The sequence below is a fragment of the Psittacula echo genome (assembly GCF_963264785.1).
Source record: "Psittacula echo genome assembly, chromosome: 10".
Taxonomy (NCBI): Eukaryota; Metazoa; Chordata; class Aves; order Psittaciformes; family Psittacidae; genus Psittacula; species Psittacula echo.
The window spans coordinates 19,249,563-19,274,806 of NC_137741.1; the positions used below are offsets into that span (position 1 = coordinate 19,249,563).

The window sequence follows — 25,244 nt, forward strand, 5'->3', positions numbered from 1 at the left end:
GGAACTGGAGATGCTGCCATCCACAGCCTGCAGCTTCCCAGTGCCTCCTGTTCATCCACAGCCTCATCCACAGCCACTCACAGAGATTGCTCAGGGAAACACTTCATCCCACTATCACAGCAAATCGGTTCTCAGCTCCCCACACAGCCATAGGTGAGCGCAGCCTGAGCACAAGTAGGATTAAAGAAGCTGCAGACTTTGTGGCTTGACAAATGTGTAGTTTCAGTTAATACTAAATAACTGAATGTGTCTTAGGTTGCCCAGAGAAGCTGTGGCTGCCCCATCCCTGGCAGTGCTCAAGGCCAGGTTGAACAGGGCTTGGATCAACCTGGTCTAGTGGAAGGTGTCCCTGTCCATGGCAGGGGGCTGGACATGGCTGAGCTTTAAGGCCCCTTCCAACCCAACCCAGTCTGGGATTCTATGATTAAATGGACAATACAAAAATGTACACACAATAAAGCTGAGGCAGAGAAGATGGAACATCCTTTCTTGCCCATCCCTTACCCTAGACCCAGCCCTGGTGCCAGGGGATTCAGCAGGACACCAGGGGAAGGATCCAGTGATATCCAGGTAGATGCTGGCCTTTGGGATGCCAACACACTGGTCCTCGGGTCTGGTACCAAACCTCACTCCCAGTAAAATCCATACTGCTTTTTTTACCAGTGATGCACCTGACAGCAGTTTCACAGTTAGAGATCAACCAAGTGGAAATTACCGGTTGCACTGAACACTTTCGCACCCCAACCTGCCATAGAACCTCTGTTTTACAGGAGATGGACCACACCGCTACGCGGAAGCGCGTGGGAGCGGGCAGCGGTGTCCTGCTACTGCCACCTCGTGGGCCCCTGCAGCAATAACCACGTACCCGACACGCGGATTTCGTGGCACAGGGGCTGGAGCTCTCACATGGCACCACGCAGCACCAGTGTTGCTCTGGGCATTCCGAAGGGACCTGTCACCCAGACACGTTTACTTCTCATACATGAGACATTTCCCCTGTGCCCCGTGACCAACAGCACTATTTGCTGTGCATTTTGCACTGGCACCTATGGTTCCATCACACAATGGGATGGAGAAGCATCCATTCCCTCTCTGAGCTGTAAAATGGAGAAACAGAGGTTTTCCTCATCTCAGTGTTATGTTACAGAGCAGGAAACAGGGAAATGCATGAAGCAATCTTTGGTCACTGAATAATTCCTCCTTTAAACCAGCAAAGGAACTAGGTAGGATTTGCATAGCCTGGTAAGATTCAGCTCCTGCTTCCCACAGATTCTTCTCCTGAAATACTGGGACTTCTCCTGCATTGTTTGCAGCCCATGACATAACCAAGAAACTCACCCATATGTGCTAGCATGAGAAAGGCCTTTCAGCAGCGTTCTGCTCTTCACTGTGGGAAGCAAACACACAACTCTTCTAGGAGCTCCTCTATTCCTGGGGAGCCTCCATCAGCCAGCATTGGCACAAACCCAGCGCTGAGGCTGAAGAGGGAGGTAGGCTTGTCCAGCAAGTGGAGGTGAACCAGGTCTGCTGGCCTCCACTCATGGCTACCCTGGCCCAGCCCCAGCTGAGTCCTCACTCCCATACTGGGAACTTTGGAAAGGAGTGCTTCCCAGATCCTCCTGCCTTGGGAACTCATCAGCTGGGCTCAGTCTGAAACCACCGGTGCTGAGGGAAAAGGAGTTGTCCTGGCTGCAGAGTTCATTTCTGCTGCTTGGAAGGGCTGATCCCCAGTATTACTGAACTGCCGTCCTTTCCCTTCCCCTTCTCTCGGGGCTTGTTTTCTTCCCAGCCTTCTTACTGTTCACTTGGTGATTTTGGTGATGTCAGGCCTGTGCTTAAACTGTTGCTGTGTTGCTGCAGTTGCCATTTTGCTCCAGCTCCTGCTCCCTTTTCTCTGGCTCAGCAGCCCTCTCATGCACTCATACGCTAAGGTGGTTGGGATAACCACAGCTTGTCATTTGCCTTTTCCCTGTAAATCTGGCCTTGGATCACAGGCTTCAGCATCAGCATCCCTGCTTTCCCAGGGATGTCTTGCAAGAGGCATGTTTGGGCAGGAGAAAAGGCAGAGCTGAGTTCAGGTGAGTGTCCTGCAGACAGAAGATCTCATTTTCCAGGAGGGATTTTGCCCTGGACTGTAGGAGGAGGGAACAGTGGGGCTGTGCCCTGCTCCTGGCAGCTGGAGAATGCAGGGCCATGCTGCCCTTATCATCTTACCCAGTTGCTTGAGGTCTGGATCCAGCTCTCATCAGCATCATGGGAAAAGCTCCTGTGAATTTCAGTGGGAATTTAATCACCTTTTTCATTGCTCAACTCAAGCTTTTTTAGCCCAGCTTCTTTTGTGGTAGGAAAAACACGGTCTTTTCACCACCTGAAACAACTGCCTGGGAGCTGTTTCCTCCCACCCCAGCTCAAGGCACAGTACTATTCTATGACTACAAGGACATGCTTCTTGCACTTCAAAGTCACTGTGGACGGGTTTATACTTGTTATTCCACTTAATGTTTCTGACTTTGAAATGATTATGGGGTCTCCTCTGAATGCTTTATGGGGGAACCAAACTCCAGAAGAACAGGGCTCTTTCCAGCTGAGTAAATAGAAGATATTTTCATAAATCTTCAGACTATCAGAACATCAACATTATCCTACATGCGTTGTTATGACTTTGTATTTGCAGAGTCGTACGCTGAAGCTTAGACCTGTGCTTTCAGCCTTGTCTTCTGCTAAGCCAGAAACCTCAAGTAATCCCATGAGGGGACTTCAGTTAAATCAGCTCCCAGAGCCCTACCTGAAGTTCTTTGGAGCCAGCCAGGGTGAAGGTGAAGACTGCATTGCTTTGGTCACCTGGATTGGGAATCTCAGTCTTTGACAAGGGACTAACGTCATGTCTTTACCTCCTCTCTGCTGCTTCAGATCTTAACACAGGTGGATGACAAGAAAGAAAGTGAAACTATTAGAGTCCTACTTGTTTGGCCAGTGACTTCTCCTCTCCCCATTGCATCCCAGTACTTTGTGCCGAAGGGCTCCCCAGCTCCAGGGCAGCAAACAGCCACCAAACCAAACCAACTCTCTTTGGCATTTTCACAACGGGGCAGTGTTCTCACTCTCAGCATGGACTTTCATTCCTGCCCGCTGGTTATCTGTTGTTCTTCAGCCCCACAGTGGGGGAAGTGCCTGTGGAGATGGTGTTTTTCTTTCTAAATCAGCAAGATTTCTTTTACTCTTAAATTCTTCACAGTTTGCAAGTTGTTTGTAGCCAAAACTCACATCTCCCTGTTGGATTTGTTTTCCATCTACTTTAGTCTTCCTTGTAAGCTTAAAAAAGTGAATTCAGATAATAAAACCAAAATAATCTGCTACAGTTCATTATTTGGCCTGAAACACCTTCTCTTATGTGTGTTTGCCCATGGGAAGAACGGTAAGTCAGGAGCTTTGTGATCTGCCCGAGAAATGGAAAGAATAAGGAATATGAAACAGCTTTTCAACTGATTGGCATATTTTTTTTCAGGAGAGCTTTCCTGCTTTTACCAGCTTAAGGTCCACGTCCGTGCTTATGATGAGCCATTGAGGTAGTAATCCCATGTTACCCTAACCGGGTGACAGCACCTCGGTCTGTGTATGAACATAAGCACTCCTGGGAAACAAAGGATTCTCTTTGTATTTGCACATTATTCTAATATTCCTCAAATAAACATAACTTCAGACCAGGCCATCTCTGAAAAGCTGGGAGGGAATGGAAAGCGGAGAGGAAGAGGTGAGGAAAACAAGGGAATTCTTACCTAGACAACCATTGTTAAAAAACATTTCTCTCTAGTGTGGAGCACAACAGACCAGACAAATTCAGTGCCATTAAGAACAAATAAAGATCATTATCCTGCGTAATACACATTGACAAAACGAGATTGGTGGAGTAAAGGAGATCTGTAAATCAAACCCAAGTAGATCCGTAAACCAATGTAGTAAACAAGTACAGAGGCAGCATGGGGTACATGGACAGGAGAACCTGACCAAAACTTGGAGGATTAAATGCAACAGAAGAGATTCTGCTGAGTCCAATGGACTAAGATTTCATTTTCAGTCCTTAATTCAACCATAAATATTTTGGCATGGTCAAAGTGACACAGCAAAACCAGACAGCATCAAATCATTAAACCAGGACCCACTTTTACCATCAAATGGTAAAAATAATGCAGTAAGTTTACCATCTGTGCTTACACACATTACCTGCAACTGTGCTGCACTTGCATTTAGAGACTATTTTCACAATAATGTTAAGGGCATTGAATAGACTGAAAATCTGGAAGCACCATGACATCAATTTATTTAGCATGAATCATGTTCCCCACGACCTCAGCTTCCTGATTCTGAGTTTCTAACCGTAAGAAGTAGAAGATGAAACACATGTAACATCCGGAATGATAAATCTCATGTGTCCAGTCCCACTGGGACAGTCTGTTCCCACTTCTTTCCATGCTGTGGGTATTCATCCCCAGTGCCTGGTGGTTTACATCCAGAGTTTTCACGTCTCATCACTTCAGCTGGGCATGACAGTAACCCCCAGGAGGTCCCATGTCCCTGTCTGCAGTGTGATGTAGTTATTAGGTTGTTTACTGTGCTTAGACCTAACCTTCACCTTCAGGATGTTATTTTCTTCTGTATTCACCAAAACTTTGCCTCAATATTTAATGCTTGAAATCTTTATCTACCTTTTACTCTTCCTCTAAGATCCTAGTTTCACATCTATTTAAACCAACAGGTCTTGTAATTAAGCTGGACAACTGCAATCCAAATTTTTTCCTAGGCAAGACTCCAGTGGAGTTAATTGGCTTCAGTGGGAGACTCGTCCGAGTAGGAAGGGCCAGATTTGCCCTGAACCAGACTATAAATTCCAGTGTAAAACTCAGTAGTTGTTCAGGGGCTCACTCCTGTGACAACTTCATTCTTCATGTTTCCTTTCCCGAATTCCTTTCCTACTCATAGCAGGAACGTTTTCTGGCACCAAAATTAACTGATAATACCCTGGCCACCTCCCAAACCCCTGTTATGTCTTGAAGAAAGCATCGTTGTCTCCACTGTTCTCAAAGGGAGTGTAAAGCCTCCAAGATGTCGGGTTTCTACGTTTTGTCAGGAAAGGCCAGTTCTTTTCATGTAGGCAATAAAACAGGCCCTGATAAGCAACTGTGACCCTGCCAAACTCACCAGTTGCTTTAGATGATGTAATAAGTACTTACACTTCCAATAAACCCACACTGCAGTATTTAAGGTATTCTCCACAGCTATGTAAGGAAGCACACTGCTATACAACAGCTACCGAGGGATTCTGCTGCTCAGCCCAAGAAGCCCTTAACCACAGGAGTCCCACTCCACTACTGCACATTTCCATCCTTCTCAGAAGCTGGAGACCATTCTCCTTTCTCAGTAAGTTCTCTTTGTGGTGAAACATAAACATTTGGGGTATTATATGGTCCAAAATATAAGCACAAAATTAAACACGGCCTAGCTGACCAGAGCCTATGAAGATACGTTCACATTGCCAGCCTCTGTAATGAAGTACTCCTACAGCTCTTTGTAACTGCATGGAACAAACTTCTTTCTTCATATCTGAGATCCCAAACATTTCCCATTTTTTCACTAAATTGTATCCCTCTTTGCCAAGGAAATCTTGAGAAAACAAGTCAGTCGTATGGTTCTTCCCATAGATCACCAAGTTCCTGCCTGAGCAGCCATAAGGGGAAAAGAACCTTTCCAAACCAAAAGCTCAGCATTAAGGCTGTTGTAGCAGTGGTCCCCTGGTCTCTATCAAGCTACTGGATTTAGTTCACCAGATGATCTCAGCTACTGTAGAACCACATAGAGAGCCTCTCAGCTCTAAAACTCATGACACAAATCACTTACAACTTTGTGAGCTAACGCATCTGGAAATGAGACTGGCACCACCCTATTTAAAAGGCCCAAGGCTCTCCTTGCAAAGCCTCAGCACTAAAAAAGTTGCTGCACTCTGCACTAGCCTTAGAACAAAAGTGCAAACATAGGACAGAGGCACTTCTGGTACAAGAAGCTGATGAAACACCCACTGTTCCTTCAGCCATGACAACTTCTTACAGCATAAACAACACTATGTGGCCTAAGTCACACACATCCAATTTGGCTCTAGCCAATGTGATTCCTGACTTTCAGAAAGAGCAGAGATAAAAATACAGGATCCTGCTATCAAATGAATTCACAGCACTGACAACATGACATTCCCTGCTAGTCCCATGCTCCCCCAGAGCCCAGATACATGCAGTGAACACACAGGAACCACAAAACAGAACTTAGCGGGCTTGCTCCTAAGGCGAGGCCAGAATGACAGAGATGAAACCCAGAGCCCAATGGAGAATTGAGGCTGAGTTTTGCTATTTTAACAGTGATTTCCTTGACAGGTAAATCTTAGAACACAATTTTTGAGCCATCTATCATACAGCATATTTTGGAGAAAGACTATATTTCTGCAGTGAAGCCAGCTCTTCAGAAGCAAGTAATTTGTCTTCCTTTGTGTTAGCTTTCACTGGCCTCCAGGAAATGAAATCTAACCCAAAAAATAGCTATTTTGATGAGGGTTTAAACTGAAAAGTAAATTTTTCCCACATTGAGTAATTTTGGTTCCTAATGGAATTCACACTACTTACCTACCACAAAACATCTGTGAATTAAACCATTTGGTGAAACAGATCTTATACCAGATTGAAAAACAGTGTTAGAATTGGGACACTAAATGATCTGGCGCTCTTGAGCTTTGACCTTGTGGAGCACTGTCACTCAGTGTGTCCAAACACCTTTCCAAACACTTCACAGTGATTCTCAAAGCGGGTCATTAACACATTTTGTCATGCTACACAATTTTTCCCTTCCCTCTAAACTGGGCTTTTTTCCAGGTCCAGTAGCCAACAATAAATCAATCACAGTCTCTCATAAGCCTTTAGAATTAAATTCTATCCTGTAGGTTAGGTTAAAACCAGAGCAGAAATCACTGCAGAAGGTGAGGCAGAAAGGGGCTAATGGTGACTGCTGTTTAGGAGATGTTTGCTTGACCCACAGCTGTTCTTGTTGCCATTCTTTATGGACTCCTCTTCATTATCTGTAACGGAATCTTCCTCCTCTTCGTCACTCCGATCATCTTTCAAGTCCTAGGGAGAAGAAAGCACTATAAGCATATTCTATACTTGCAGTATTTACTGTCAGATAAGTCATGGGATTGTTATCGCCATTGCTATAGACCTTTAAAAGGCCTATGGGTGCCAGACAAGGAAGCCTTTCATTTTTAAAGTGAACTGAGTATCTGGATCTTTGCAATGACTTTGAAAGAATAATCCATTAATTTCATTAGTCAGATGCCCCCATTTGTCATTGCAAAATCAAAAGGTGCATAGATGTTCCTGAATATGAGACATTCTCCCTTCTTGGAAATTCCCCACCATCCTCTGAAGACAAAACTCTTCTGTCTTCCATTTGCCTCAGGAAAAAAACCCCAAAGTGCTAAAGGGGACCGATGAGAGGGGAGCTCGAAATACACCAGACAATGTTAAAACAGCCCCCCAGGGACACCCCCTCCCTCCAAAGATGCTGACATCCAAGGACACACCAGTTAACACCACTTTAATCTTGTGAAACCTAGTGTTCTTTAGAGACAATTTCTTCCATGACCTTGGCCCAGTCATTTGACCTCTTCCTGCTCGTTTCCGCCTTCCCTTGTAAAGCCTTGCTAGTAACCCCTGGGTGCTGTGGGATTAGTTAACAGTTGTTAAGTGCAGGGAAGATGAAAAGAATATTGTATAAAGGCTAAATATGATGAATACACTCGCCCAAACAGAGGAGTTGAGAGGCTGCCTGCTTCTGACAGGTGTAAACTAAACAGTGACTACTTGTGCCAGCATCTCCTGGTATTAACTTTGCCTAAAGAGACTTACTGACCATGACATATTCCTCCTTGCTTGATGGCGTATGCATCACGTTGAGCTTTGCAAAGGGGAGGCCATGTCTATACAGCTATCACATTCATCTTGTATATATCATCCTGCTAAGGGAATTGCCAGGGAGGGGACAGCTGCTCCATTAGCAGGGATGAAAGGGGGTCAAGCAAGACAGTCTGCCCTTAGGAAAATCCCTTCCCAGCTCTATAGGAACAGCTTCTAACATCTGGCAATCATGCTTCATCCCCAGTCACACATGGCAGTGTCTAAAGAATGTTTACACCAGGCAGAGAAAAGACATTGTGTATACCCAGCATTTCACAGCAAAGTTTGGAGAGAGGTTAAGACAATTCTGTGCTGTGTGCCATGGCACATAAAATACACCCTTAATCTTTTATTTCCCACCTCCTACCATAACCCAAGACCCCACGATGTGTTCAGAAGTTTGGTTCAAACACTTGAGGCTTTGGCATTATAACCAAACATCTCCATTTCCCTTTCAGTGCAGCAAGCTCTACTTGGCTCCATGTAAGGACTTTACATACCAACTGATGATCTGCTCTGCAGACTCTAAAGACACTGTAAATCAAGTGAACACTTCCTTCTGCCTAAGTGGTGACTGAGAACAGGAATGAGATCAAAGCAGCCACCTAAGAAATTTTTCCCACCTCCACCAGCAGTTTCCTGTGTGATTAGGAACTGCCACTGGTTGTCTCTTCCAAGTATCTGGAAAGTGCCCAATAGCTTCACCTGACACCTTCTAGTTCTTGTGCTGGAAAAGATGGGCAATAGTCATTCCCTCTCCAGCATCTTATGAGTTTATTCACTTTAAAACAGCAGTTTCCCTGAAGCTGAGGATCAAACTTGGGCCCTCACACTGTGCTGACAATTTACCCATTAGCACCCAGGTATCTGGTCTGTCAATGGGAATACCCAAATTTAACAGCCTGGCAGTGTCAGCATTCAGGTACTGAGGACTGTGGGTGCTGTGGTGTCCTTTTGTAACACAGGGGTGCTTGGCCTGCAGGCCTGTCTGATGAGGGAGAACCAAAGCTTCTCTTCAGAACAGTCCGTTGCCTCCAGAGCTGCATGCTGGAGCTGGCAGGCTCTGACATTAGCCCTCGTGCAGACAATCTGTTGCCTGTACAGCCACACCGGGGATCGCTCCTTCACAAAGGAATTTGTTCTTCTTGTCATCTGTCTGGATCTCAGCTAAACAGGCAGAGACTGCACGTTCTTCCTGCTCCTGGAGTGATGTGCCAAGGTCCGAGATGAGACGCAGAAGGAGAAACCGGTGTTGTTCCTGCCCATCCTGTGTCTGCTCTTGGAATGAACTAACAATTCCACTGTCTTAGCCTGCCGGTCTGAGGTCTTTCTTAAACACCACATTTATATGGAGAAAAGAAATGAGAGCTCAGTAATAACTCATCCAATTGCCATCTCATATCCCTTTATACACTATGCTTCTAATAAAATGTATAGGACTAGAAAGAAAATTGAACTCTAAACTCTGTTTCATCAGAAACTATAAAACTTCCTGGAGATTTTCTTCTGCCTTTTCCCTAACAACATACAAAGGGTATCAAAACAAACAAATCTTACTGTAAATACTGTAAGATAAATTTGGCATGCCATCAGTTAGAGGAAAGGAAAGACAGCCTTTCCCACACAAACGATTTATGAGGTTCTGCCTCTTTCAGATCACCTCGCTCACTCCTGGTAGCTTTGCAATTTGTATTTGCAGTAAAAGACAAATGGCAAGGGTGTGGGGAGAGGTTTGTTATTCTTTGTACCACCACAAATGCTTCAGAAAATGAAATGCAAACTAAACCTAACACAAGGTCTGATGCAGAATCTGCTGTGCTCATGGCAAGTACTCCCATCCTCCTGAGCAGCCTCTGGCTGAGGCTGCAAATGTGGGGAGTGAAAGGGGAGGAGCATTGATTCCTGATCCCTATAGGAATGAGCTGGCATTTCCAGCATGGAACTGGAAACTCAGACAGGATTTGCTTCCCAGTTTTAATGCTGTCAAGCTGGATGCTCTGATTAAAGTCACTAGATGCAGTAATTAAAAAACATGTCAATGTTTCTGCCAGCACACTGCAAAATCCCTGCATTTGAGATAATGTCTTCCATAATTCAAAGCAGCAGGAATTAAATTGCTTTGTATTCTCAAGCAACCATTGCAAATTTGCTTCATTTGGGGAAAGAGCATTGCTGCTGAAATCCTGATATTAACCAAGAAAAATTGCTGCTAAATCCAATCTAGACTTCTATGATACTTTTAAACATTAACCTGCTTCCTGACCAAGTGCCTCTGCAGGTTCTTGCTTTAGAAGAGTCTGGCCATTTTTGTCTAGCTTGTTTCAGTGGCAGAACAGAACTTTAAATAGCAATAGCTTCATCTGTAACTAGAAAACCAAACAAACGTGTCTTTGCAAACTGTAACAGACCGTTACAGATATATCAAGATACCGTAAGCGAAGTTTGTGCCTCTTAACTTTGACCTTCTAAGAATAACAGAAAATGTAACATTTCTAGGATTTTCCCTGCTTTAATACCAAGATGTTTTCTCTGAGCCCCTCACATCATATATTATAGTTGTGTTTTCCAACTCAAAGACTCTGCTGTTACCATCCCTGAGCAACAACAGATGAATATACTATCAGAAACACAAGAGCTGGCAAACTGTAAATACCACAACTGAGGCCATCATTAATACTCAATGCTTTAGTTTAATGGCATCGGCTGCATTTATTATACTTCAGATGGTTTAGGGTAACAGACAAAATGGATGTGTATATTTTATGTTCTGGATGACTAACCAATTTAATCTTTCTAAATGGATGAATGGTTTCAAGGTTTATGAGAAGCAACACTAATGCTATAAAGTCTGCAAGAGAGCCATTTGTAGTGAAGCCAAAGCCGCAAACTCCTATAATCTTTTTTCCTTTTGTTTAACCCTTCCACCTGCTGCTCAGTCTGCCTCTTTTAGTTAAATGAACCGTATTTGTTAAGGTAGTTTTGGCTTCTTGTATTTCACTGCTGTTCAAACGTGTATCATTCAAGTCATTACCACCACATCTTACTATGTGAACAGTAAAGGACCTTCCAAAAGCCTTCACCAAGGACTTCTTGAAATTAAAAGATGAGCAAGCTTCACAGGCCACTTCCCAGCCTCTTGCAAACAAAAAAACATTGGTCAACTCTCCATCTAAACTAATGGAATTTACTCCTAATTGTGCAAGTCTGTCTCAATACAGCGCTCAGAAATCACTTCCCTCTTGACACACTCTTAGTGCTGCGCTCTTCCTGTTACAGCTGATACGAGCACTGGGAGAAGGACAAGGGCTGGGCTGGAAGATGGGTGGAAGTGTGGGTTTCCTGCTCCTGTGTGCTGGTGATGCCATCTGAAGTTTGCTAGTGGAGAAGTGGGCCTGGGCAGACACCACCTTCTCTCCCAATGGCACATGCCATCTTTGTCCGTGTCACAAGGCAGCCATGGCTTCCTATCTGCTATGCAGCAGTTAAAGTGGAAAGTGTAAAAGCAGAGGGAAAGCCAGTGCCAAGTCGTATAAAAAAAAAAGAGGCAAAGATCTAATGTAGCAGCATGGATTGATCCTATAAACAGTGGGAAGCCTTAGCAACATGTCTCCTGCATTCTCAGGAGGGCAAAGGCACTTGCTAGCAAACACATCATGGGGTCAATGTGGCTCCGAGCAGATTGTCAAGTCAAGGTCTCAAAATGTAAGATAGGGAAAGTGGCTGAGAGACACTGAGCAGAAGATGGTTCGGCAGTGAAGGGCTCAGTTGCTACATTTATTTCATGACCCAGCTTTCAATCCAGCATCTCCCTGACAGAGACACACACTTTTTGACCAGCACACACTAATGTTGGGTTGGTCCTATGAAGGCAGTAGTGTGGTACCAACACTCACTCAAGGCTTCTCAGCAGCATAAGGAGATTTCAGTCTTGCCCAGGCACGGGCAACACAACACATGCAACACATGGCAACAACACCAATGAATCTTTTAGGTTAAGCATAATTCATATCCACACAGCTCTACCAGGTACAGGGATGTAAAAGCAATTCACAGCTGACTCTGGATTTTTAATTCTGTGTTTCCTGATTTGGTGAAATTTTGATTTGGGGATTTTCAAATATTTATTCTTATCTTTTAGTTGGAATTTCCTGACTCCTAAATGTATCACGTTAAAATAAGAATGTCCTAAATCTCATACCTTAATTCTACCTTAAGAATATTTTCATTTAAATATCTACAAACATATTGACTAAATCTTGATTTTTCAATGTACAGACAATAAATTCCACAGCACCTGCACATATGGAAACAGCTTGCAGTACAAAGATGAAAGCTATTAGTCAGGTCAGCAACCACTGACTCAAATAAAAGAGATAATAAACAAGAGAGATAATAAAAAGTCAATCCAAATAGATAGAAGGGGGTACTTTTCTAACAAATACTACTATAAAGTTGATGAATCTCCGAGTTCAACATGTTTAATTCAACATCAATAACTCAACTCAGCTGACATATGACTTAATGTGTCTTTACTTTCCTGTGGAGACTAAGAAATATACATTTGGATTCAAGCAAACTGTTCTGTATTTGCAGCCTGGAAGATTTTATTGGGAAATATATATCCCTTTTCAGCTCATACACACTGGGCACCATAAATAATGTTGATCTTGCATGGAAGACGCACTGTTGGACTCTGCTTTCTGCAGTTTTAAAATGAAGATGCAGACTTTCTAGATTTAATTGTATTGGACATCTTGTGGCCAAAACTCTTGTATAACCTCTTTCTTCTATGTAATACCCAATTCCCAAGCTTTCAACTAGGGGTTTTCAGAGGGAACTTGAAGATGACGTGAAAAACAAATTAAAAGTTATATTAATTCCACATATATTGAGAACAGTCTCATAAAATAGATGTTCCTATCAGAACATGTCCCTGGTTTTGATTGAAGAATGAATTTAACCTCAGATAGAGCTCACTTGTGTTGTCACTCAGCATGCCACACCTGTAACCGGAGCTGGAATATCCTCAAGTTCAGAAGAAATAAATCCTTGTTTACAGCTAATCAGGTGCTCGGTGGTTTCAATAAAGTCCGCTTGCTGTGTTATTGAAATCCACTCAGCAAACCTTGCACTCAAGTGTCTGTGGCTTTACGGTAATGTCAAAAGCCCAGGAGGTACTGAGTGAGTCAGAATGTCCCACTGCTTTTTGAATTATTCCAATTTTAAACCCACGGCTGGCAAAGAAACAAAGAACAATATAATAGGCATTTGATGCTGTTCTCTATAGTGAACTTCTTTTTACCCTAGGACATGCATTAAGCCAAGGAGTGCAGTGGTATGAGCCTTTATCAGAACATCCACTTTATTCCTTATAAATGCTGTTCTGGCTACAAACCAGCTGATCAGACACTTGCACTTGCATCGGTGAGGTAGGATGCTGCACTGGAGACGAATGCTTTGAAACAACACAGCTGCTACGGAATATGCCTACAGAAGCTTTCTAGCACTATTAAACTAGCCTGAAACCACAAAGTATGCGACCATGTAAATGACAGGCACTCCTCTCTAATGTGTCTAATGCTAGGGTGCTCATTTCTCTGTTTTCACTGTTAGGAGGCATTCTGATCCTTTTGTGATGTATCTTGAAGTTATCTCTGCACCTAAACATTAACCAAATTGTCAAGTCACATACCTTACAAGTAACATCTTTTCAATTGACATTCAAAACACAATACCTAAACTCTTTCCAATAAAGTACTTCAAAACACCCTTGTGTTGAGGCTAGAGATAGAATATTTCAAGTACTACCTAAAGAACAAAGTTTCTTAAATAGTTGTAGAAGTCCCTGAGACCTGTGTGCTTGACACTGAAGGTTTTACTTCACTGAATTCAGGTATCTACTTGGATACTGTATGGCTCAATAACCAACAGAAACTGGTGTCCCCAGAGGGGGACCTGCCACACCACTGCTGGGGTGACAACACTGGACACAGTGAATGAGACACATTCTGGAGACACTGCTCTTCCTCCACTGATTGCAGAGGGATCCCTGAACTTGAGCTAAGCACAGCTTAAGTTACACAAGACAAATCCTACCCTCACACGCCTCACACCATCACTGCCTGATTAGGCTGATTTGCTTTAAATCCAGGATAGGGCAATTTCCTTTCTCAGTTGCTATTAATCTATCACTAACTAGCTTTATTTCAAGCTTTTGGATTTGAAAATGGATTCAGCAGACACCTCTGAAAGTATGAGAATTACTCACCTCATAACAAAGTCACAACTCAAACCTCTGCAGCATATATTAAAACTAGTAAATGAAGGCACCAAAAGTTCTGTGGAAGGCCTAGGATTTGCTCTGTGGATTGATTTTTGGCAATTGAATAAATACATATGCACACTATTATGCATATATAGTTTTTATATAGGTGCATATATATAAAACTAGCAACAAATGGAACATTGCATAAATATCCTGCTAGAAAATGAAAAGATACGAGTGGTTAACAAAGGAAGCCAGAAAAACTGTCAGCAAGTGCTCTTCTGTAAAGCAATTGATTTTAAAGCAAAAACTTTACCAACATTTGTCTTTTATCTTCATCAGGAACTTTCACAGTAAAGAAAGGTCGTTTAGATCAGGGATTTACTGAAAGTGAAGCTGCCTTGTGCCAGACATACATGCAGAGAGAGGGGTGGGGGTTCTTGTTTGTGCAGATCCGTTGCTGGTGAAAACTAACACAATCCCACTGACTTCAAGTGGAGCCATGCTCATTTGTACCAGCTGAGAACCTGGCCCTGGATCAGCACTGCAGGCTTCTGCTGACCTGGCCAGGGCAAGAATTTGCCTGTGATTTGCTTTCAGAGTTACATACAGTTCTGATTTTCTATTCTTGGAGGCAGTGGTCATCTGCAGCTCCTCCTTGAAGTCAAACTTGGCAACTCCAGAAGCAGTAGACTTTCATTGCAGCATAGAAGAGACCTGCACAGCGTCATTTATGACACAGCTGACATGAGAGGCAAAGGGAGCAGCCGCACACCCCATTTGTTGGATTATGGCCAGAGGACTGAGGCTGCTCTTGCAAAGCCCTGTGTGTGCTTAATAGGGCAATGGAAGGCTACTTTGAGCAACCTGCTGTAGTGGAAGGCATCCCTGCCCATGGCAGGGGGTTGGAACTGGATGAGCTCTAAGACTTTCAACCAAGACCATTCTATGACTCTATGATTCTATACTTTAATGCTCCCACCCCACTGTACCTTCACAAGCCCATCTATTCCAATCAAATGCTCAGAAATTATTCCCTTCAGTTTCTCATCAGTTCATTCCTCCATAACGGTTACAACAGTCCTTAAGTTTTCTAAGGTTTACGCGACTGCTGTGTAATACTCAAGTGAAAATTGCTGTGGAATTATGGATATTCTAAATAGGGATTCATTATAAAAAAATAAAATCAAAATCAATATTCAGCACAGATCACTGCTGCTGTTCTGAAATCTGAGAAGTGTACTTTAGAATACAGTATAACATACATTGCTCAGCTGCTGACCCTATTCATGCTCTGGACTGAAAGTTAAGATTCAAATAGCAATCCACCTTTTAAGTCTCAGTGCCAGGAAAATGAACTGGTTAAGGCAGAGGAGACCAGACAGTGCTCTTGGATTGGCACCTAACACTTGTGCAGCAGAGAAGTGGTGTTTCCTCTTTCACAGACTCTGGTGGGCTGCACACTTAGATAATATACAATAGTGAGGTCAGTCTTGACTTCACATCCCCAGTGCGGGTAGGGCTTCAGAGCTCCCCAGCGTGCTCACAACAGCTTTTCTCCTCTTTGCCTATCATTGTAAATACCAGCCAGCCAACCTCTTACTCTTTTATGATTCCTTCTGCCTGCCTCTCACCCCTCCTCCCTCTGATGAATTTGGCAGCCTGAAGTGAGACATGTAGCCAGGCTTTGGGCTTAACTAGACTGCTGCAGCAGAATGGGAAATACACAGATGAAAGAAAGTCATAACAGGAAGTAATTTCCCTTTACAAGGCCATGAGCCTCCACGCTGCTGACCTGGCTGGCTAGCTCCCATCTCCAAGCTATTAAAAAGCTCATGTCCCAAAGGCAATAACTCTAATCAACTGGGAAGGTTCCCGGACAGACCAGTTTTCATCTGTGAGAGGGGAAAATGTTTATTCATCCTATTTTGTCCCCCTAATCAGCTAGACTCATAAGAAAACCAACTACATATATATTTATCTGTTGAGAACCAACAAATTCAATGTCTCCATAACCCAGTTTCCATTAAAATGGGGAATAAGCAACCTCTAATAAGGTAATTCAATCTGTACTGTGTTTGTGCTAAACCTTCAGATAACTCAAACTCTGTAGCAGGACATCAGCATGTAATGGCCCTTCCCAGTCTAGAAAGTAAACGCAAAATCTCCAGGGAAAGCTTTTCCACAACTTGTCAGGCCCACAGAGTCATGAAATTGCAAGTCACTACATGATTGTTATCCTCTAAAATATATTACTGCTTTTAAAATGGCTACATGGTATTAAGGCAAGCACACCTCTCGGTCTGTTTTATCAGCACCCTGATAGCCATTGGCGCGGTACAGGCTTAACAAAACATGTATGTAAAAGAAAACAACACTTACATGCTTCTCATTTAGGAAACTAAGCCCTGTCCTCTGTTTAACCCCTGTAGAATGCCATTTTTCTGAAATTAGACTTCTCACTGAATGTGTTAATTGTCATTAATTTTCATTTTCTAATGATAAATGTCCTGAAAATAGATTCCTTTACTGCTTCAGAAAGAAGGAAAAAATCATCAGCTGAAAGTCTTTTTAGGAGTCCAGCAAACTGCTGTGCATGCCAAAAGTGAATATACATTTCATTTCATGCTTCATTTTCACATCCCAGTAATTACTGGGTATATGGAAGCTCACCACTTGTGCATGATCAGGGTCAGATGATGACCCTTTGCAGCTCAAGTTCAAAGTCAGAGTTTGTTAGTTGGGAGCAATCGGGCTCAGCTCACCGGGCTCCGCTCACCTGTGGTGTGTCTAGTGCACAGCAAACAGCACACAGCTCAAGCACATCAACACTGGATCCAGCTCTCTTTGCCACTAAAGAGATTGAAAGTGTAATCTCTTTAGAGGCCGTTCTGCTTTCATGATGCATTGAGCTTGTTTCCTCTCTGTAGTTTTAAAAATAAGCTTTCTGTCTAGGATTAAATATCTCAAGTTATGGCACAGTTCAATGAGAAAGTCGGTGCTGCCTCAGCTGCCAGGACAGTTGAGTGTTCACATCCTAAGTGTATAGAAGCTGAAGAGTGACTCTCTAATGAAGGTAAACCAGTAGATTTTAACCACTGTGGATCCACGGTCTCATTCTAAAGGATATAGATCTTATTATAAAGGTAAGCAAGGAAAGGAAGGCAAGTGCTAAGAGCTTAAATTGTCCTACAGAAATCTGTACTTCCATGGGGAAATGTTTAAGGACCTGTAACCCAAAAAACTTCATTGCTGTGGGTCTGTGTTTTGTGAACAAGAAAATTCTCACCCAAGTTCAGCACTGAGATTCCACACTCCCAGGACCCATGTGTTTACAGAATAAGAGATTCAAATGAACTATTAACAATAAAAGTTCCGCCTGATGCAAACAGAGCAAGCACCAAAACTTAAGAAGATAAATAATAAAAGGATCCCAGGCAAGGAAAGTTCTGCAGAAGCTGAGGGGATTCTGAACAGCCTCAGATTAACCTCAGCCAAAGGCATCTGTCAGGAGCGGGTAGTTTGGCCTTTGGGAACTGTATGACTTCACTTAAAAACTGACACAAAGGGTTATAGCAAGTCTCTGAAGAGAGAAATTCACAGCAAGAAAGATAGAAAGTAACATAGGCCAGCACCTTTGCAGCTGTAAAGAACCATTATTCTACAGTTTAAGTAGTGAGGGCATGTTTTATAAGAGCATACGATGTCTGTACTCCAAAGGACTTTCAGGCCTTGCCTACACATTAATATTAAAACACATAAAGTATTCTAGTCATGAGCACACATTTAGGGATGCAGTTTTAGCAGCAGATCTTCTTTCAATATAGAAAAGAGCAACTGATTCAAGGAGTCTTTATGTGATTAACCACTTTCCATGGCAAGGACTCTACTGGCATCCCAGTATCAGTCTGCAAGAAAGAATGAAGGAAAGAAAGTCAACCGGAACTGGCAGAGATGTCTCAGTTTGAGAGCAATCCTCAGACAGAACAACATGCTGAAGCAGAATAACGATGGCTGGGAACAGCAGAAGTACCGTAAGTATTTCACAGCTCTCTTTTCAAGCCCAAAATAGCCTTTTCTTTTCATTTTCAGCTACCCCTACTCTGTTATCCATCATTCTTTGTCTCTGTTCCCTTGGGAATTTGGAGCAAATAAGGAGCGAACAAACCATGGATAAGGATATGCCCAACCAAACTCTTTAAAAAGCTTGCTCACTGAGCACAAAATACCAAAGGGATATTGTAGATACACAGGTGGCACCAGCTTATTTTTTTAGAGTGACAAGTCCAAAAGCCTGCTCTACAACACTTAAGTCTTCTCTGCTTCAGGAAGGGGAGAGAACCATGGTGAATCAAATGAAACTGCAGCTGATGACTCCTCAGTACTAATGACCATTAGTAAGAAGCTTACTTGAGGACAGTCTGATGGTAACAATTAAAAGAGAAACAAAACATATTCCAGGTTTCATTACAGTCCATTAAAAAACTGCCATTACCTTCTGCCACTGCTGGACTTTGCATCAGCCCTGAAGTACCTGAGTCATGTGGACATCATGCCCATTTCCTACAGCTTACACTTATTATTCAAGGTTTAAAGAACCGTAGTCTCAAAAGTTTAACTCGGTGTGTAATGGCTTTAACATCTATTTTACATCTTAATTTGCCATAACAATGTGGCTCTAAGCTGCTGTCACTCGCTCCCTTTTTCTGACCTTGGAAATAAAATGTTTAATCTCCATGGGATTTTCCTGGCGAGAGATTTTAAATCAGTGCACATGTACATACTTCTCTGTATGTTTTTTCAATTTTCCTAAAATATTCTCATATGTGCAGACATGATGACTAGACATGTTTCAGTGGTGCTTGAAACTTGATACAAGTGGGTAATTTAATCATGTAATTGAACAATATTACAGAAAACACACGGAGTCTCCTAGCAACAAAAGGCCTTGGACATCAAGATGGCAGCAGCAGCGAGCATTGCGATTGCCTGACCTAACCTGAATAGAAATTGCACTGAAGAATGTCCTTCCTCTCACAGCAGAGCTTATCTAAGATATACGGCTACAGGTCTGACCTTTAGGCCTTTAGGCCTTTTCTCATATACTTGAGAGTTCATATATGTGAGCAACGGCCTTGCTTGTATACAGGGTCACAAGACATCATACAGAAAAGGATATTTGGGTTCCTTTTGGGGTATTTTTATATTTTGCACAAGTAAGAATAAATCTTTGATTTGAAAAATGTAATAAAATCATAGAATCACAGAGTGGTTTGGGTTGGAAAGGACCTTAAGATCCCTCAGTTCCAACCCCCTCACACTAGATGTCACTCAAGGCTCTGTCCAGCCTGGCCTTGAACCATGCCAGGGATGGGGCATTTACCACTTCTTTGGGCAACCCATTCCAGTGCCTCACCACCCTCAGAGTAAAGAACTTCTGCCTTATACCTAACTTGCACTTCCCCTCTTTCAGTTTGAACCCATTACCCCTTGTCCTATCGCTGCAGTACCTGATGAAGAGTCCCCCTTTAACATCCTTGTAGTCCAATAGTCCTGTCCCCTCCTATTCCCAGACAAAATAAAAAGCTTCTTAATGCAAAGTAGCTGAGTACAGCTTAGCTTGTCCATGCAGGATTCCCCCTCATTGGGCATTTCTGGAGGACTGGGCCTAGGGAAAGGTGGCACAGATCCCACGAGCCTGGAGATCAGTGATGCTCTGTGCTACCAGCTCCGGTGCCAGACTCCCATGCCTGAGAAAACAGGGCACAGAGGAACAGAATAAGATCATCTCTCCTCCCTCCTTTCCTTCTTCCTCAGTTTTATTCACCTCTGGCTGCTGCATTTGGGAGGAGGGAAAATAGCAAGAGGTTTAGTCCAAGTTCTTTTTTGCTGAAGCAAGTCAGTCAGCTGAGCAGTGACCCCTGTGAGGACTGAGGATAACTGTCCCCTTTATTAGTGCAGAGGGGAGGTGACATCTGAGATAAAGAGCTTCTGACCAGCCAATCTCAGGCAAAAGCCATCTTTTCCCAAGAGGGAAGAATAAAGCATAGAAGAAGCTACCAACTCAGGAGGCTGCAGTACTTGATGGCATTTCTGTATTAATTCCTGCCTTTAATAAAGCCTCTGCCACAGCCTGGAGATCAGAGTATTGAATCTAGACCCACAGCTCTAAGCAAGAGGTGACACAGCTGTGTGACCCTTCGAATAACACCAAAGAGGACCTAGTGGGTACATGACATGCTGAAGACTTGGGCCCTCCTGTTTACGTTCCCCACAGATTCCCACCTTTCATTTCTGACCCAGACAAGTCCTTTAACCTATCTTTAGACAGGGGACAACAGCACTTCCTGCTGAGAATAAACACATTCGAGGCCACTGACTTTCAGACAGTGCAATGACATGGTCCAGAAGGATACAATCAGGGGAGACACCTGCCCCTGGATGGATGTTAGGAGCTGTTTACTACTGCACTACAGCAGTTTTCAGTGGTGACCCCATCAACCCAGAGTGGCTCAAGGCACGGAGGGCATTAAAAACATTCCTTATACCCTTGCTATGCTCAGCGCTTCCTTTAGCCCAACAACATCAGTCCCTATTCCCAGTTACATCATGACTTCATTTTTCCATCTGAAGTAGCTAACTGTTGCTTCAAATAAAATGTCCAAAATTGCCTGTTTTCTGAATGAAAACTTTAAAAGTCTTGGGCAGAGAAACAAAACCTTATAGTACAAGGATGATGGTTTACTGGTATTTCACTAAAATAGCAACAGCTCTTTGTGTGGAGTATGTCTATAACAAATATGTTGGTATAAAAACGCCGCCTTGCAAACACCATTCTTTGCAACGTTGCCTTTACAGCTTTGGAGGCACTGGCTGCTTTCACAGCCAAGTTTGCCACCGCTATGGAAAACAGGCTGCACATGCAAGCCAGCTGAAGTCATAGGGACTGAAAAGGGCTAGGACTGCTGCTGCTACCACTGTAAAATGTTATTTGGAAACAGTCTTCTCCCAGAGCTCTATAAGGAATCAAAAATCCATGGTAGCGATGCAGGCTCGGTGCTTGCCCATTTTTTAGCGATGACTAACACAAAAAAAGTTGTTATCTCAAAATAAAACATTTCTGCCCCTTACAAAGGCATCAAGCAGGCAGGGCAGAATGGCCTTATATAGTTGGTCAAGTAACATCCTCTTCCCAACTGCATCTGAAGACCTTCTTGCATTGTACTCTCATAACCTCAACTTAGTGGATGGAGAGTTATGGGAAAGCCTTTCTCTTCCTCTGCTGCAAGGCAAAGGGATGTCCCTCTTGATTTCATCAGGAGAGTTGTGTAAGAACAGCACAGAGACAAGGCCAGAAAGAAGAAAATGAGAAGTAAAACATTTTAACACTTAATAAAGCAGGCCAGAAATAACTTCGTAATTAATCTAACAGAGGTAAGTAACACACAAGAAATACAAGCTTCCCAGTAGCTAAGGGAACACAGAAGCATGTTATAGGAGCAGAATAACACAATCCATTTCTTCTACAGATTTGTCCCTTATGTACAGCTGTTTGCTGTCTAACAAGGGTTGAGTTTGTAACTGCAGTTTTCTTCTAGAGAAGACATTGGGGCTCCCTATGATATCCAGCTGTTTGTTTCCATCAGATTTGAAGAAATCCAGTAAGTACAGGATGGTTTCTGTTATCAGTCAAACAACAATTAAATGCGTGTCAGAAGGAACGTTTCTGCTTCCTTAAGATGCTCCACAGCATTAACTGCCTCAGATAAAAGGACAGAGCTGGCTCAATTAAGGTTTTGCATCTTGATCCTCAAAAGAAATGCTATTTTTCAATAGAGCACAACTTAGGTTTCCCTTTTACTAGCAAAATATACCTGTCAATGCTTAAGCCTCTCCTCCTTTGGTATGTTCCTACAAAGTCCAGTGACAAAAGATTGCTTTCACTCAGAACACAAGAACTTCTAAAGAGTTCTGCACCATCTCAGGGCTTCAGTTTTTGGGAGAGATCATTTTTCATTTACAATCAGAGCAAAACATCAGATACAGGAAAAACCACTTTTAGCAGAAGTTCTGATATTCTGATCCATGACTTTAGGTGTAGGTAGAAAGCACATTTGAACAGCTCTATACCTTGAAGATCCCCATCAAAACTGCTGGCATGAAAGCTCAGGAAAACAGCAAGAAATTCCAAGCAAATGTCTTGGAGGTATTGGCACCTGTTTGATACTTCACATGTTTTTCTGCAGGAGTCAACTGCTTACCTTTAAGAAAATGAACCTTTTCAAAATCTTGAGAATTAAGTAACCCCAGTATAAATGCAAGCCTTGGAGGATCAATAGCTGCCCATTGAACAGAAAATATGCTATGACAGGAGTTGTGGAGTAGAACGTAGGCTGATACAATGTGGCACGAAGAATCCTGAAAAATAAAGGTCAGCATTAGGGTGCAAGATTTCATCTCTGTGCTATTTACAGCTACTTAGAATTTCACATTCCAAACTGATTAATTATTTCCACAAATATTAAAAAGCTCTGCAAAGATGACATTCATTAACCAGCTCTGTCTTAACTAGATTATGCATCTCTATTGAAACACAGACTTCAGAAGATGAGAAATTGGAGTCTTGCACAAAAGTATTCTAAACAAGGTTAGAAAACAATCCCATTCTTCCAGCTCTTGATCTCTGTGTGGTCTAGATACTATGCAACTGAGAGCTTTCCTAGGCCTTATTTTTAATACAAAGTCTTCCTAATCTGAAATTCGCACTCCAGAGAAAATCCTACAGGCTTTACAACAGGGCTTTTTGTTAATTAACATATGTTTTGTCCATCTTCAGAATTCACTACTTCTATACTATTTGGGGCTTTTTGAGTGCCTTTAATCTCCTCATGTTTTGCTTCCAAGCTCAAGAACTCAAGAACAAGAAACTCAGTGAAGGAAAATGATTGGAGATCACTTGTATAGTTAATAAAAAAACAACAATAAAGTAAAAGGCATCAGCATTTCTGAAAGAAAATACTACAGGAAATTAAAACCTTCTGTTGATCAATGTTCAGAACCATTAATTTAACCAGCTTGAGTCTCTAAGGGTTTGTCCACATTGGGGGAAAGGCATGAATGCAAACTAGAGCCAGTCAAGGAAACCATGAATGTGAAACACATTAAATAGCTTTTAAAAGTTAAACATGTTAAGCATTAAGCACTCTAAGCACCCATGTGGATACTCCAAAGCAGATTAAATCACAGTACTCCAAAGTTATGCAAGTGTTTAGCAAGCCATGATTTACTTGTGTTGACTTCATAAATTAATTGGTTCACCTTAACTTTTCTGAATGCTCCTCACTTGAGAGAGTGGCTCTACCCAAAACTAGGTAGCAAAAAGAAGGCTCTACAAAAAATTCACTACAGTTACATAGGAATTACACTGTGCTCTGCCTCTGCAGTTACAGCAGGAGGGATAGAATGAAAGGGGAAAATTATTTCTCCTAGTTAAGTAGCTCAATCCTCTTGAAAATGCAGGAGCTCAGAGCATTTAACTACAACTCACAAAAATAACTTAAATAATACATAAAAGCTTCTATTTAGGTTAGCTGCTTTCAAGAAGCTCTTTTAAGAAGCTGTTTTTACTGAGCTTAAATTTTTAAAATCAGTTTTGTCAATTTTTCTGGCTGGCCTTTAGTAGCCAACAATAATAGAAGTTCTGCCCCTGCTCCCTAAAGTACAATCCATTCCTTTCCTTTCCCCATCACAACCATTACTAACCTCTCAATGGGAATGGGAATGAAATAAAAGCCTTTGATTACATCAAATACTGCTTACCAGAAGGGAAACAGGATGATTCTTGTGATGAAGAATGCGATAGAAAAGATGATAAAGAGCATATTGCAGGTTTTCTCCCAGTGAGCGTAATTGAACATTTTGGCTGCCTGCATTGAATAAAAACCATCAAATGTATTACAAATATTCTCTGAAATAAGTTCCTTTCTGCATTTTCATAAATAAACACTCATCTTCCACCTAAGCAGGAAGAAGATGTCCTCCCTGTTTGACATGTAAGGCAATCACTTTACTGATACCTAATAAAGCAGTATCAAAACAGATTCTTTGTTTATATTTCTCCTTTCATCTTAAAGGAGAGAACTTTGTAACAAAGTCCTAAAGAATTGCTCTTGGATCAGAATATAGAAGTGTCATGAAAACAGAGGTGATCTCTCATTCTTGTACCAGATTCAAAAAGGCCTGAATCAAAGAAAAGCTGCTGGCCACATCTGCACGCTCAGGAGCAGCAGTGACCCCTTACACACAGGCATTCTGGTGCATGCATGTTACTGACCCTTCTCTGTGCCTAATTCAGCTTCTGTTTCCTCCTTACTGTGAACTGCAGATCCTCCTGTTGGTCTCTATCCCACTAACAAGGATTATAATTGCTGCTTATGCCCCAGCTGAACTGTACAGCTCTTCATGCTTCATTTAGGAATCATCCTGGGCACTGCTGAACAAAACAGATGCTCTCAAGTGTGAGCACAGCTCCAGGTGCCAAGCCTGGGTTTCAAACAGCAGTTTGATAGACTTTTTTGTTTGAGTAGCAGGGCTGAATTAAGTTATTCTGGTACCCAACTTCAGTTTCCACCTGAGTGCTGTCCTACCAGTTGTCAGCTCAACTGTCTGTAAGGTCACACCGTTAACTGGACCACAAAGCAGTCCAAGAGTAAAAGTAACTCAGCAAAAAACCCTGTATGCACACATCTGATCAGGATCAATCCCAAATGCATGACCCCACAATTAGTTGTTCCAATAAAACGGACAGACTATCAGCAGCAGAACTGCACAGTGATGGAAAACAGCCTACAAGGGCTGCTTACACTGGCATTGCCACCAGAAGAAGTGATGAAGCTATGCTCTCAGCCTTGGTGTTATGAAGTCATGATAACTGTTGAAGGAAACAGTGAGCATTTGTCTTTTAAGAAAGCCAGCAGCAAGTCTCTTTG

At 42.6% G+C, this 25,244-nt stretch overlaps 1 protein-coding gene across 1 annotated transcript in view; it reads right to left on the reverse strand.

The window, feature by feature from the left end:
* Window positions 1-6,981: 6,981 nt before the first annotated feature.
* Window positions 6,982-25,244, reverse strand: part of CERS3 (ceramide synthase 3) — a 44,311-nt gene continuing 26,048 nt past the window's right edge. Inside the window, exons 9-11 of the mRNA XM_080626461.1 lie at window positions 24,076-24,182; window positions 22,518-22,674; window positions 6,982-7,163 (exon numbers count right to left, since the gene is read on the reverse strand). Coding sequence (XP_080482587.1) covers window positions 7,032-7,163; window positions 22,518-22,674; window positions 24,076-24,182 — 396 coding nt within the window. The 3' untranslated portion in view covers window positions 6,982-7,031. The remainder of the gene's footprint in view (window positions 7,164-22,517; window positions 22,675-24,075; window positions 24,183-25,244) is intronic.